This window comes from Oncorhynchus mykiss, chromosome 2 (genome assembly GCF_013265735.2).
Source record: "Oncorhynchus mykiss isolate Arlee chromosome 2, USDA_OmykA_1.1, whole genome shotgun sequence".
Lineage (NCBI taxonomy): Eukaryota > Metazoa > Chordata > Actinopteri > Salmoniformes > Salmonidae > Oncorhynchus > Oncorhynchus mykiss.
The window spans coordinates 23353690-23369642 of record NC_048566.1 but is presented as its reverse complement, the minus strand read 5'-3'; the positions used below and the strand labels follow the sequence as shown (position 1 = coordinate 23369642).

At 45.0% G+C, this 15953-nt stretch overlaps 1 protein-coding gene across 1 annotated transcript; it reads right to left on the bottom strand.

Annotated features, from left to right (window-relative positions):
• Nucleotides 1-4213: 4213 nt before the first annotated feature.
• LOC118944131 (histone-lysine N-methyltransferase 2B-like) lies at nucleotides 4214-9060 on the bottom strand. Its single transcript, XM_036962212.1, has 7 exons — nucleotides 9006-9060; nucleotides 7018-7161; nucleotides 6502-6839; nucleotides 6224-6404; nucleotides 5648-5900; nucleotides 4856-4963; nucleotides 4214-4313 (listed from the first exon to the last, which is right to left on the bottom strand). The coding sequence occupies exons 1-7, from the start codon at nucleotides 9058-9060 to the stop codon at nucleotides 4214-4216; spliced, it is 1179 nt and encodes a 392-aa protein (XP_036818107.1).
• Between the last annotated feature and the right edge of the window lie 6893 nt (nucleotides 9061-15953).

Below are 15953 nucleotides of genomic sequence, written 5' to 3'. Positions count from 1 at the left end.
AGAATGTTCATTTCTGTTTGAAAAAGCTAGCCTTTGCTTTCCTAACGGGCTATTCTATGCTAATGCAGTACACCACAGGATGTTTTTGTGCTGGTCAAGGGCAGTCAGGTCTGGAGTGAACCAAGGGCTATATCTGTTCCTGGTTCTACATTTTTTGAATGGGGCGTGCTTATTTAAGATGGTTAGGAAGGCATTTTTTTTTTAAATATCCAGGCATCCTCTACTGACGGGATGAGATCAATATCCTTCCAGGATACCCCGGCCAGGTCGATTAGAAAGGCCTGCTCGCTGAAGTGTTTCAGGGAGCGTTTTACAGTGATGAGTGGAGGTCGTTTGACCGCTGACCCATTATGGATGCAGGCAATGAGGCATTGATAATTTGTGTGAGATTGAGGGCATCAAGTTTAGATTGTAGGATGGCTGGGGTGTTAAGCATGTTCCAGTTTAGGTCGCCTAGCAGCACGAGCTCTGAAGATAGATGGGGGGCAATCAGTTCACATATGGTGTCCAGAGCACAGCTGGGGGCAGAGGGTGGTCTATAGCAGGCGGAAATGGTGAGAGACTTGTTTTTAGAGAGGTGGATTTTTAAAAGTAGAAGTTCAAATTGTTTGGGTACAGACATGGATAGTAGGACAGAACTCTCCAGGCTATCTTTGCAGTAGATCGCAACACCGCCCCCTTTGGCAGTTCTATCTTGTCTGAAAATGTTGTAGTTTGGAATTAAAATTTCTGAATTTTTGGTGGTCTTCCTAAGCCAGGATTCAGACACAGCTAGAACATCTGGGTTGGCAGAGTGTGCTAAAGCAGTGAATAGAACAAACTTAGGGAGGAGGCTTCTAATGTTAACATGCATGAAACCAAGGCTATTACGGTTACAGAAGTCGTCAAAAGAGAGCGCCTGGGGAATAGGAGTGGAGCTAGGCACTGCAGGGCCTGGATTCATCTCTACATCGCAAGGGGAACATAAGAGGAGTAGAATAAGGGTGCGGCTAAAAGCAATAAGAATTGGTCGTCTAGAACGTCTGGAACAGAGAGTAAAAGGAGGCTTCTGGGGGCGATAAAATAGCTTCAAGGTATAATGTACAGACAAAGGTATGGTAGGATGTGAATACAGTGGAGGTAAACCTAGGTATTGAGTGATGAAGAGAGACATATTGTCTCTAGAAACATCATTGAAACCAGGAGATGTCATTGCATGTGTGGGTGGTGGAACTAATAGGTTGGATAAGGTATAGTGAGCAGGACTAGAGGCTCTACAGTGAAATAAGCCAATAAACACTAACCAGAACAGCAATGGACAAGGCATATTGACATTAAGGAGAGGCATGCTTAGTCGAGTGATCAAAAGGGTCCGGTGAGTGGAGAGGTTGGTTGGGGGTCACGGCGATTTAGACAGCTAGCCAGGCCATCGGTAGCAAGCTAGCATAGGATGGAGGTCTGTTATTAGCCACCTCTTGTGTTCGGTCAGTAGATTAGTGGGGTTCCGTGTGGTAGAGGGGATTAATCCAAATCACACAACAACAACAAAAATAAAAACAATAGATATAGTTATAGAGGCCCAAGAAGAAAACATAATAATAATAATAATAATAATATTAATAATAAATAAATAAATTGTCCGATTGTCTATTCAGATAGCAGCCGATAAGACAGCTAACGGTTAGCAGGCCGCAGATGGGCGTTCAGGTAACGTCGCGACGGAGGAGCCAGCCGGATAACTCCTTCGGGTAGATAACGTCGGCAGTCCAGTTGTGAAGGCCCGGTGGGGCTCCGCGTAGGCAGTAAAACGGGTCCGGATAGGTGACTGCAGCCCAGGAGTGATTGATGGAACTCAGGAGTGATTGACGGAGCTGGCTAGCTCCGGAATAATTGATGTTTGCTCCGGAATCGACGAAAGCCGATAGTCACACGGATAGCAGCTAGCTAGCTGTGAGATCCAGGTATGAATGTCCTGAGTTAGCGGTTGAAATCCAGGGACATGGAGAGAAAAATTGGTCCGGTATGTTCCGTTCTGAGCCGCGCTGCGCTGCGCCGTACAAAACTGGCGATAGATTTTCGAGCTAAAGGATAGCTGATGACCACAAACCGTGGTTAGCTGAATACTAGCGATTTGCCAGTAAAGAAGCTAACTAGCTTCTGAACTAGCTTCTGAACTAGCTTCTGAACTAGCTTCTGGATTAGCTTCTGGCTAGCTCCTGGCTAGTTTCTGGCTAGTTTCTGGCTAGCTTCTTGGAGTTTCTGGCTAGCTTCTGGGAGGATTACAGATTTGAGGTAAATAATACCTTTATTTACCTTAATACTTACCTTAATACTTACCTTACCTTAATACTTTTTTTATAAATACAAATTGGTGAGGCGGGTTGCAGTAGAGTGTTTTGAAGATGAGTTGATGGAAAATTTTAAAAATGTATGTGAAAAAAGTTGTAAATATATATACAGTGCCTTGCGAAAGTATTCGGCCCCCTTGAACTTTGCGACCTTTTGCCACATTTCAGGCTTCAAACATAAAGTTATAAAACTGTATTTTTTTATGAAGAATCAACAACAAGTGGGACACAATCATGAAGTGGAACGACATTTATTGGATATTTCAAACTTTTTTAACAAATCAAAAACTGAAAAATTGGGCGTGCAAAATTATTCAGCCCCCTTAAGTTAATACTTTGTAGCGCCACCTTTTGCTGCGATTACAGCTGTAAGTCGCTTGGGGTATGTCTCTATCAGTTTTGCACATCGAGAGACTTACATTTTTTCCCATTCCTCCTTGCAAAACAGCTCGAGCTCAGTGAGGTTGGATGGAGAGCATTTGTGAACAGCAGTTTTCAGTTCTTTCCACAGATTCTCGATTGGATTCAGGTCTGGACTTTGACAGGGTCATTCTAACACCTGGATATGTTTATTTTTGAACCATTCCATTGTAGATTTTGCTTTATGATTTGGATCATTGTCTTGTTGGAAGACAAATCTCCATCCCAGTCTCAGGTCTTTTGCAGACTCCATCAGGTTTTCTTCCAGAATGGTCCTGTATTTGGCTCCATCCATCTTCCCATCAATTTTAACCATCTTCCCTGTCCCTGCTGAAGAAAAGCAGGCCCAAACCATGATGCTGCCACCACCATGTTTGACAGTGGGGATGGTGTGTTCAGCTGTGTTGCTTTTACGCCAAACATAACGTTTTGCATTGTTGCCAAAAAGTTCAATTTTGGTTTCATCTGACCAGAGCACCTTCTTCCACATGTTTGGTGTGTCTCCCAGGTGGCTTGTGGCAAACTTTAAACAACACTTTTTATGGATATCTTTAAGAAATGGCTTTCTTCTTGCCTCTCTTCCATAAAGGCCAGATTTGTGCAATATAGGACTGATTGTTGTCCTATGGACAGAGTCTCCCACCTCAGCTGTAGATCTCTGCAGTTCATCCAGAGTGATCATGGGCCTCTTGGCTGCATCTCTGATCAGTCTTCTCCTTGTATGAGCTGAAAGTTTAGAGGGACAGCCAGGTCTTGGTAGATTTGCAGTGGTCTGATACTCCTTCCATTTCAATATTATCGCTTGCATAGTGCTCATTGGGATGTTTAAAGCTTGGGAAATCTTTTTGTATCCAAATCCGGCTTTAAACTTCTTCACAACAGTATCTCGGACCTGCCTGGTGTGTTCCTTGTTCTTCATGATGCTCTCTGCGCTTTTAACGGACCTCTGAGACTATCACAGTGCAGGTGCATTGATTACACACAGGTGGATTGTATTTATCATCATTAGTCATTTAGGTCAACATTGGATCATTCAGATCCTCACTGAACTTCTGGAGAGAGTTTGCTGCACTGAAAGTAAAGGGGCTGAATAATTTTGCACGCCCAATTTTTCAGTTTTTGATTTGTTAAAAAAGTTTGAAATCTCCAATAAATGTCATTCCACTTCATGATTGTGTCCCACTTGTTGTTGATTCTTCACAAAAAATACAGTTTTATATCTTTATGTTTGAAGCCTGAAATGTGGCAAAAGGTCGCAAAGTTCAATGGGAGCCGAATACTTTCGCAAGGCACTGTATATACGGGACACGACAAGACGAGGACAAAAGACGTCTGAACTGCTATGCCATCTTGGAGAGAATATGAGCTCTTCAGCCCAGAATCATGATCATAGTCACAGGCTCTGTCCATAGTATTGGCTTTGACCTCAGTGCCTCAGGGGGGGGGGGGGGGGGGGGGGGTGAGGACTAGTTGTGTGCTGACCTGTACATGCCTACAGCCTCCTTAGATGTCCTCTCCAGATGTCTGAAGCGCATGGCCATGGGGAGCTCCAAGCTAGTGGCACGTCTAGGAGAAAAGGGATAAGCAAAGAAGATGACGATGTGCTTCTGACCTTTCACGTTGAACTCTGAGAAAAGAGTCACTAGAGACTCAGACACAAGAGGGTAGAACATATTTTTAACATGGCTTGTTAGGAGGAGGTAGTTGCAGAAATGACGGAATGGTTTAGTCCAACCACAAAGATCACTTTAGGGGAGTTACAAATACAGGAATGGACAACATTTCATTAGTGAATTAGTTCCAGCTATAAAAACGTTTATGTAAACCTGTAGCTGTACAGCTGGCTCCTTTGTTACTCATAAGTCTGAATGAGAACATTGATATGTTATGTATACAAACTTATACATGGATCATTTGTTGATGTGAAAGTTGTTTTTTAAAGGAACAATACTTGCGGCCATGTACAACAAGTTCTAAGAATGTTCCGCGAGACAAGATCTTTCATGGACTAGCTCCTGCAGTATTTAAGCCAAAGCATCCTTTTTTAAGATGTTAGCATTTAGCTAGCTTCCTTTGCAATGGCCAGCATACAATAACTCTAATCTGACCTTGTGGATTTGAGTGGGACTTCATCTTCTTCCTCATCGTAGGGGTTGATGTCAGGCAGCTGGCGGTGCTGGGAAGCCAGGAAGTTGAACATGCCGAAGGTGGACTTCCTGTAAGAGAAGACAGAAACAAGGTGTCGCGTTAAATTTTACATGATTACTTTCTTATTATTATTGCTTTCTTTATCATTGTTTTCCCCCCCAGCATTGGTGTAGAACTTGGGATGTGGACGTCACCCACACTCTTCATAAGTTAATGAACGGAGCAGCATAGACGTCATACAGGTCTTATTTCTAGCTTACGCCGAATGTGGAGGTGGAGATGACACTCACATAGAAACACAACAGCCACAGCCCTTGTTCCTCTAAACCTGACAGATGTCTACATTCAAAACATACATTCCACCAATACTCTACACAGAGAGACTAGCTTCCACTTTGAAGTTGAAAACCACCTACAGAGGGGAAAACCCAGATTCTCCAGACATTTGCTAGACAGTGGTATGGGTTGACCAACTGCAAGGTAAGGACAAAGTAATACCGGTTCGCACCATTACACTTGTGGCGATGTACCAATTCACCAATGAATACATTTGAATGTATTAAATGTATTCTAAGCTACGACTCATGATACCTAGTAAGTATTGGTTAAAATGTTTACAAGATATTTAAGATGAATCTGTCAGACAACTCGGACTCAATTTCCGAATTACATTCCAAAATAATGACTCCCCTTGTCATTTCAATATTTATCTTCCAGGGCCCCCTTAGTGAACAGAACACCGGGACACTGACCTGAGGTAGACCTCAGAGCGGGCGCATCCAGAGGGGTTGACAGGCAGGTCGTCCTCTTGGCTGATCTGTTTAAAGAAGCGGAAGGCGTGGCTATGGCAGCGGCAGGCCCCCTGGAGCTGCTCCACCAGGAAGACCACTGTGTCGTGGAGCAGGCCCAGCATATGGGCACCTGTCATCCCAGAGAAGGACAGCTGCCTTAACCTGGCCCCCGCCCGCGCCTCCTGGACACAGTCTATCACTGCCCTCCAGGCCTCTGAGGAGGGAAAGGAGGGGGAAGAGGAATGGAGAGAGAGATAAGTAAGGTGTGAGTAACACAGCATAACACACAAATGTAATTAATCTGGAAATTAAGCCAACATTTTGTGCTAGATGGTTTATTACACAATTTCATTCTAGCCAAGTACGAGAAGGAGCATATTTCTTCATGTTATGTTTACTCATTTGTAGAAATAGTGGGTATTTGTGCAGAAATCATTGCCTTGAGTACTGGGTAATGTAATTCTTTCTAAACTAACATTCTACAGATAACAGACACATGAAATCTATTCATTTGCCCTTTCCTCCCTGAAACCTCACCCTCTACGCTGTCTGCCTCCACACTGAAGCCGTCATCGCTTTTGATCTCAAAACGGAGGTGGGGCTGATCTCGGCTGGGGGGACACTCATCGTCTGAGGGCAGCAGCTCATCATCTGAGCACGATACAGCACCTGACAGGATGGAAATACCACAGGGTATTTTCAAATCAGGCACACTTGTTTACATTGTACAGGTATAAGAAGTATCATCAGTCATCATCATACAGACATACTGTTCATAAGGCACTATTACACATAAGTACCTAAGAATGTGTTACAGTCAGGCAGGGCACTGCGGCCCACTGCCTGGGGAAAGAGTCCTGAGGTAGAGTCATGTTCCCAGGACATCGGACAGAGGAAGCACTTCGACCTCTGACAGTGCGGGCAGATGGAGAGGATATCAGTAGCACCGAGGGGAAACAGTGGAGAGGTGGGAACGGAGGCCTTGGGATGCATGGAGCCCCCAGGGTAGAGGGTCCAGCTGCAGTGGGAGAGCCGAGGGGTGCTAGGACATGTCCCTGCGGGTTTGGGAGTGGGGGCTGTGGCGACGTGGGCATGCACGTCTCCTCCAGGTCACTGATGGTCAGGATGTAGTGGGGTTTGGACTTGGTAGCTCCTGCGGAGGAAAAACAGATAGAAGTAAGACAACTGAACGGACACACAAACAACCAATGCTTTCTGGGTAATATCTATAAATCACTCAAAACCTGACAATTAAAAGTCCTAACAAAGTTTTCTATTTTTTAACCAGAGGTGTTCTACAAAACAACATCAGCCAACCACGGAACAGTTACCTGGGGAGGGCAGAGGCCGGAACAGTCCTCCAGCTAGTCTCCTGATTTTGGGCCTTGCCCCTTGGTCAGGTTTAGGGAGTGGAGCTGAGAAGCTGGGTGTAGTGGGTCGGGAATGTGCCACGTCAACCTCTTGGGCATCAGATTCTAGAGGTGAAGCAACAACAACAACAACTCTGTTTCCTATGCCACGGCTAAGTCTTGGGCATCAGATTCTAGAGTTGAAGCAACAACAACAACAACTCTGTTTCCTATGCCACGGCTAAGTCTTGGGCATCAGATTCTAGAGGTGTCAACAACAACAACTCTGTTTCCTATGCCACGGCTAAGTCTTGCCAATATCCACTTTGCAGTGTAAGAAAGCCAACAGTTACACATTCACACTAATATTTTATACTGAACAAAAATAGAAACTCAACATTCAACAATTTCAAAGATTTCAATGAGAGACAGTTCATAAGGAAATCAGGCAATTTAAATAAATCCATTAGGCTCTAAATCTATGGATTTCACATGACTGGGAATACAGATAAGCATATTTTGGTCACAGATACCTTAAAAAAAAGGTGGGGGCGTGGATCAGAAAACTGGTGTGACCATTATTTTTGCCTCATTTAGCACAACACATCTCGTTTGCATAGAGTTGATCACTAAGTTGCTGACGACATAACAGTGGTAGGGCTGATGACCGACAACGATGAGACAGCCTGGCAGTGTGGTGCCAGGACAACAACCTCTTCCTCAATGTGAGCAAGACAAAGGAGCTGATTGTGGACTACAGGAAAAGGCGGGCCAAACAGGCCCCCATTAACGTCCACAGGGCGGTAGTGGAGCGAGTCCACATCACCAACGAACTGTCATGGTCCAAACACATCAAGACAATCGTGAAGAGGGCACGACAACACCTTTTCCCCCTCAGGAGACTGAAAATATTTGGCATGGGTCCCCAGATCCTCAAAAAGGTCTACAACTGAACCATCAAGAGCATCCTGACCAGGTGCATCACCGCCTAGTTTGGCAACTGCTCGGCATCTGACCGTAAGGCGCTACAGTGGGTAGTGCGTATGGCCAAGTACATCACTGGGGCCAAGCTTTCTGCCATCCAAGACCAATATACCAGGCGGTGTCAGAGGAAAGCCCACATTTTTTTCCCAAAAGACTCCAGTCACCCAAGTCATAGACTATTCTCTCTGCAACCGCACGGCAATCGGTTTCGGAGCCAAGTCTAGGACCAAAAGGCTCATGCTCATTGGGTGACTTGTCTGGTGAGTATGCAGTGCATGGAAGAACTGGGACATGTTCCGCTTCCAGGAATTGTGTACAGTTCCTTGCGACATGGGGCCATGCATTATCATTCTGAAACATGAAGTGATGGCGGCGGATGAATGGCACGACAATGGGCCTCAGGATCTCGTCACGGTATCTCTGTGTATTCAAATTGCCATCAATAAAGTGCAATTGTGTTCCATGTCTGTAGCTCATACCATAACTTCATGCCACGATGAGGCACTCTGTCCACAACGTTGACATCAGCAAACCACTCGCCCACACGACGCCATACACATGGTCTGCAGTTGTGAGGTTGGTTGGACATACTGCCAAATTCTCTAAAACGACTTTGGAGGCAGCTTATGGTAGAGAAATGAACATTCAATTCACTGTCAACATGTCTGGTGGACATTCCTGCAGTCAGCATTCCAATTGCACGCTCCCTCAAAACTTGAGACATCTGTGATATTGTGTTGTGTGATAAATCTGCAAATTCAAGAGTGGCCTTTTATTATCCCCAGCACCTGTGTAATGATTATACTGTTTAATAAGCTTCTTGATATGCCATACCTGTCAGGTGAATGGATTATCTTGGCAAAGGACAAATACTCACTAATAGGGATTTAAACAAACATTGCTATGATTTTTACATGTTGCGCTTATATTTTTGTTCAGCGTAGCAGTGAGGGTTTTATGCAGTGTTGCATTACCAGGACTCTCACCTGACTGGGGGCAGGAGCTGTATGCTATAGTGCTATTCTCTCCCTTATCAGGCATCTCGTCAGCAGGTTTCTCAGGGACAGGCAGTCGGACCTCATTTGCATCGCCACAGTGGTTTCACCATGCTCCAGTACCAGGAAGAACACCTGGAGAAAGGGGAGGAGTTGAAAGAAAGGAAGTCATACAAAACCATGGATATTTCTGTTTCATTATTAATTATGAATTGCTGCTACTTACTGGAAACCCACGGGAAGAATTGTCCTTGCTTTGCAGACAGCTCAGTCAGCATACCTAGCTTTTCAAACTGCAAAGAGCCTGAATTCAGAAAATAACAATGATTAGATAAGCAAAACCCATGACCCGTCCTGTGTCCACTGTACTGTGATACCTGTACTCAAGGGAGCTAAAAATAACAATGTAATATGTCGAGAAAATTTCAAATGGATGTTTTCTGGCTCCAGTCTGGTCAACAACTTCCTGCGAAGACTGACCCCATCAATGTTCACGTTCATCCTTCGATTCACCTCAAACCCTTGGCCGGTGATGATCTGCAATGGAACAAGAACAATGTACAAATGCGTGAGGAAACTCATGAAAAAAACATAGTCCCACTACTGAGTAGTCCCAGGACTTTACCTTGCCACTGATGAGGTCTCTGTGTTTGTAGCAGTAGACCTTCTTGTCGTCCTGGAATACACAGTTGCGGGAGCGGGCACACATGAATTGGTAGTTGTTCTGGCAGGAGGTCAGACAGCAGCCCACTGTGGCACCTGTATGGTTACAGCACTCACAGCGCTGAGAGAACAAGATACACAGACAGGTTAGATCAGTCCAGGAGGAGAGAATAGCGTTTGAGAGAGACGGACGTTGGACAAAGATACACAAACTACAGCTGCTGGGAAAAAAAGCCTCACCATGAAGCACCCCCTAGCGAAAGCACTGTGCACGTGCATCATAGAGCCATTGTCCTCCTCGAAAACCTTGGAGCAGTTGATGTGAGCCCATTCATTCTGGACCAGGTACAGCAGCCTGCCCGCCTCCTGAGGAACATCACCATGCTGTAATTCCTTAATTCACTTTTGACAAGGGCTTCTCAGAAGTGTTCTGAAACCTAGTTTCAGTCTTATTCTCATTGGACTTGGCATCTCCATACTATTGGCACAGTGAGCATTGCCTCCCGTCGTCCTTGCACCACCCTGTGTCTAGGTCAGCCTTGGACAACCGTCCCTCAGACTTGGATGGCCGTCCCTCAGACTTGGATGGCCTTCCCTCAGACATGGATGGCCTTCCCTCAGACTTGGATGGCCGTCCCTCAGACTTGGATGGCCGTCCCTCAGACTTGGATGGCCTTCCCTCAGACTTGGATGGCCGTCCCTCAGACTTGAATGGCCTTCCCTCAGACTTGGATGGCCTTCCGGCTCTTCCCCTTTTCCCTGAGGGACAAACACCTGACATCACACCAAAACCAGAAAAATCACCGTAGGAAATTGGTCAATTCACAGTTTTTCCTTCCCTGAGTTGTGTAAATTACCTTTAAGTTTATTAAGTCTGAAAGCCCGGTTTTTCCTGAAGTGGAGGCCCCTGGTTGGCTTTGTGGTCAGTGGGGTGGTGGGGTGAGGCACCTCTTTTTGTTTCACCTCCAGGCGTAGTACGTTCTCCATCTGCAGGGTCCCCAGAGGGGTCCTGGACCTTAACTCCTCCCTCTCACGCCACTGGGTGTACACATGCTCAGTGGTGGGGGACTGATCCGCAAGGGACAGCATCCCACTGCAATGGGAAAGGATGGAGAAATGGAGGGGTGAGGAGATGAAAAAAAGAGTTAGTCAAGTTGTGTTAGAGTCATGCTGTGCCAGATTCCAACTTGAGTTACCAGCACGTAACTCAAATTTGGATGGTTTAAGCAAACATCTGAGTTACATGCACACAGTTACAGTCAAGTTAGAATTTGACTTGAAGAGTACACAACTGAGACAGTGGCTCACATCTAGCTGATTATGATTACACTCATTTACATTAACAAATAATTCATGTTTATTAATAAATCTTACCCCCCAGAAGATAAGGTGACAGGCAGGTCAGGTCCTGAGCTTACCACTCTACCTTTACCACTCTGTGAATCACCCTACAATGAGCTAAATGAAGTCACTACTCTGTGTCCTCAGTCGCAGGGAAGGAAAGATGTGAACTGGGAATGTGTGAGAGAAGGGGCCAGTCCTGGTTTTAACATCCAGAAGAAGAAAATAATTGCAAGACTAACTTCTGTAACTTCCTGTCACATTGGATTTGAATGTCTGTCCCCCCACTTTAAGGTTGTTGTTGACAGTATAGTACAATTCAATCAACTCATCATTTCCCATCAGGATGTGAACAACAGGGGTGTCATACAAATCTGCAGCAAACCTGTTGCTATTTTCAGCCTGCGCATCCTGTCTCATTTAGCATCCTGTGGTAAGAAGCATTGTACGGCCTGGTACCTCTCACCTGTGAGCAGACGATGAGGTGCTGGGTGAGGGTGGAGGTGAGCAGGCAGGCCAGCACCTTCACTACCCCGGCCCTCAGCTCCATGTGGAGCAGCTCTCTCCAGGCGCTGGGCTGGGACTGGCTGCAGGGCCGGCAGGAATACGCCACACTCTCTGGCAGGCTGGACAGAATATCATACAGGTCACCTGGAGGGGAGAATGGAGGACAACAATCAGAACAATTCCTTGGCACTACATCAAAGCATAGGAGATAATAGCATGTAATAAACTTAGGGCTGTCCCAGATCATAATTTTGTTTCGGGGGTAGAGTCATCTGTTCTGTCGGCCAATCAACATTTTTTCACACTTTTTTTTTCCATAGACTATGCATTTGAAAAAAATCAACTAAACTCAGCAAAAAAAGAAACGTCCCTTTTTCAGGACCCTGTCTTTCAAAGATAATTCGTAAAAATCCAAATACAGATCTTCATTGTAAAGGGTTTAAACACTGTTTCACATGCTTTTTCAATGAACCATGAACAATTAATGAACATGCACCTGTGGAACAGTCGTTAAGACACTAACAGCTTACAGACGGTAGTCATTTAAGGTCACAGTTATGAAAACTTAGGACACGAAAGATGCTTTTCTATTACCTCTGAAAAACACCAAAAGAAAGATGCCCAGGGTCCCTGCTCATCTGCGTGAACGTGCCTGCGTGAACGGCATGAGGACTGCAGATGTGGCCAGGGAAATACATTGCAATGTCCGTACTGTGAGACGCCTAAGACAGCGCTACAGGGAGACAGGACAGACTGATGATCATCCTCGCAGTGGCAGACCACGTGTAACAATACCTGCACAGGATCGGTACATCTGAAAATCACACATGTGGGACAGGTACAGGATGGCAACAGCAACTGCCCGAATTATACCAGGAACACACAATCCTTCCATCAGTGCTCAGACTGTCCGCAATAGGCTGGACTGAGTGCTTGTAGGCCTGTTGTAAGACAGGTCCTCACCAGACATCATCGGCAACAACGTCGCCTATGGGCATAAATCCACCGTCGCTGGAACAGACAGGACTGGCAAAAAGTGCTCTTCACTGACGAGTCGCGGTTTTGTCTCACCAGGGATGGTGGTCAAATGAGCGTTACACCGAGGCCTGTACCCTGGAGCGGGATCAATTTAGAGGTGGAGGGTCCGTCATGGTCTGGAGGTGGAGGGTTCGTCATGGTCTGGGGCGGTGTGTCACAGCATCATCGGACTGAGCTTGTTGTCATTGCAAACAATCTCAATGCGGTGTATTACAGGGAAGACATCCTTCTCGCTCATGTGGTACCCTTCCTGCAGGCTCATCCTGACATGACCCTCCAGCATGACAATGCCACCAGCCATACTGCTTGTTCTGTGTGATTTCCTGCAAGACAGGAATGTCAGTGTTCTTCAATGGCCAGGAAGTGCCCGGATCTCAATCCCATTGAACACATTTAGGACCTGTTGGATCGGAGGGTGAGGGCTAAGGCCATTCTCCCCAGAAATGTCTGGGAACTTGCAGGTGCCTTGGTGGAAGGGTGGGGTAACATCTCACAGCACGAACTGGCAAGCATGCATACATACAGTGGGGCAGAAAAGTATTTAGTCAGCCACCAATTGTGCAAGTTCTCCCACTTAAAAAGATGAGAGAGCCTGTAATTTTCATCATAGGTACACTTCAACTATGACAGACAAAATGAAAGGTTTTCACACACTGTTGCTGGTATTTTGGCCCATTCCTCCATGCAAATCTCCTCTAGAGCAGTGATGTTTTGGGGCTGTTGCTGGGCAACACGGACTTTCAACTCCCTCCAAAGATTTTCTATGGGGTTGAGATCTGGAGACTGGCTAGGCCACTCCAGGACCTTGAAATGCTTCTTACGAAGCTACTCCTTCGTTGCCTGGGCGGTGTGTTTGGGATCATTGTCATGCTGAAAGACCCAGCCACGTTTCATCTTCAATGCCCTTGCTGATGGAAGGAGGTTTTCACTCGAAATCTCACGATACATGGCCCCATTCATTCTTTCCTTTACACGGATCAGTCGTCCTGGTCCCTTTGCAGAAAAACAGCCCCAAAGCATGATGTTTCCACCCCCATGCTTCACAGTAGGTATGGTATTCTTTGGATGCAACTCAGCATTCTTTGTCCTCCAAACACGACGAGTTGAGTTTTTACCAAAAAGTTATATTTTGGTTTCATCTGACCATATGACATTCTCCCAATCTTCTTCTGGATCATCCAAATGCTCTCTAGCAAACTTCAGACGGGCCTGGGCATGTACTGGCTTAAGCAGGGGGACACGTCTGGCACTGCAGGATTTGAGTCCCTGGCGGCGTAGTGTGTTACTGATGGTAGGCTTTGTTACTTTGGTCCCAGCTCTCTGCCAGTCATTCACTAGGTTCCCCCGTGTGGTTCTGGGATTTTTGCTCACCGTTCTTGTGATAATTTTGACCCCACGGGGTGAGATCTTGTGTGGATCCCCAGATCGAGGGAGATTATCAGTGGTCTTGTATGTCTTCCATTTCCTAATAATTGCTCCCACAGTTGATTTCTTCAAACCAAGCTGCTTACCTATTGCAGATTCAGTCTTCCCAGCCTAGTGCATGTCTACAATTTTGTTTCTGGTGTCCTTTGACAGCTCTTTGGTCTTGGCCATAGTGGAGTTTGGAGTGTGACTGTTTGAGGTTGTGGACAGGTGCTTTTATACTGATAACAACTTCAAACAGGTGCCATTAATACAGGTAACGAGTGGAGGACAGAGGAGCCTCTTAAAGAAGAAGTTACAGGTCTGTGAGAGCCAGAAATCTTGCTTGTTTGTAGGTGACCAAATACTTATTTTCCACCATAATTTGCAAATAAATTCATTAAAAATCCTACAATGTGATTTTCTGGATTTTTTTTCTCATTTTGTCTGTCATAGTTGAAGTGTACCTATGATGAAAATTACAGGCCTCTCTCATCTTTTTAAGTGGGAGAACTTGCACAATTGGTGGCTGACTAAATACTTTTTTGCCCCACTTTTAGAATAAACATTTATGCCCCTACTCTAAGGCTGATTCCTTGACCGGTCAATGTTTTTCATTTGCTGCTTTATGGTTTTGTTATACTCTTGTGATTTCTATGGTTTTAACTAGGTTACCTTTGGTCTTTCATGTTGTCTGTCTGTAATTGCGTAATGACTTGGTGCTGCCTATCTTGGCCAGGACACTCTGGAGGGCCCCCTCCAGAGGAACATCTAGAAGAACACCCAGAACGTATTCTTTAAGTTAAGATAGAGACGGAGCCATTCACATGTGGCGAAAGAGATCATACCCAGATGGGGTCTGCCATCAACAATGATTCTGACAGCTATAAGAACCGTTCAGAATAATGATAGGGATTTGAAGGCTTTGTTTAAAGACTGACATCACTCACACTTTTTCCTGAGTATGGAGTTTCATGTGCGTTAGATCAAATTCAAGACATCTCCAGACACAGAGAAAATTGGCAATGCTCCTCGAAATGCCCTGGAAGAATTAAATGGGGAAATTAAATAATTGCATAATTTCGCTCTGCAAAACAGAGAGGCCCTTGACTATATTTTGGCAGGTCAAGGGGGCACTTGTGCAGTCGTTGGTGATGAAAGTTGTACTTTTGTCCCAGATCACTTTCAAATGTGACTGATTTTGCCGAATACATTGCCACTGTTGCTAAGAATAATTCTCCAAAACCAGATTGGACGCTTGCAACTTGGTTTGAATCCCTGTTTGTAAATTGGTGATCCCAAATTGTGTTCCCAGCATGTGTTTTTTGTTTAGTTTGCTTAATTGTGTTATTAACATGCTGTAAGGCGATTTGTGCCTGTCTGACTGGCAAGATTTCAGCTGTTATTATGTTGTTTTCTGCTCCTCCAGAGAATGGTGAAACTAATGAGCTGCCAACTCTGGATGACCTCCCATTTCCCCCTTGTAGATGCAGACGATAAGTAATGATTGAAGTTTGTTTTCTTTTAAGTTGAGGGTAAGGTCATCTAAACCCTTAATCTGTTTACCATTATGTGGAACACTGAGCTGATGATCAAGGTCTTTTCAGAATTGTTAAACAATAGAGTTTGATGTCTTGACTAGGTTGATGTCCCAGGGACAATTAGTGAAAAACATCGGTCAATCCAACCAGATGGTGGAAAGAGGTATGGAAACAATGGATAACGTTGAGAGTTGTTCACCTCTGAATCGATAGATCCCTTGTGTATTTATGTTTTTATATACTCACACACGTTGGTTTTAACTTCTTGATTGTAGATTTGAGCTTTATTATGATTTATGAGATAATTTTATAGAAACTCCTTTTGATAGAAGCTCAAATCACACAAGTGTTAAAAGGATGGAATCTTGTGAATGAAATGGACTTTGTGCATCTTATCTTTGGTCTCATAAACAATCATTGGTTCCTGGCTGTATCTGGTCAAGAG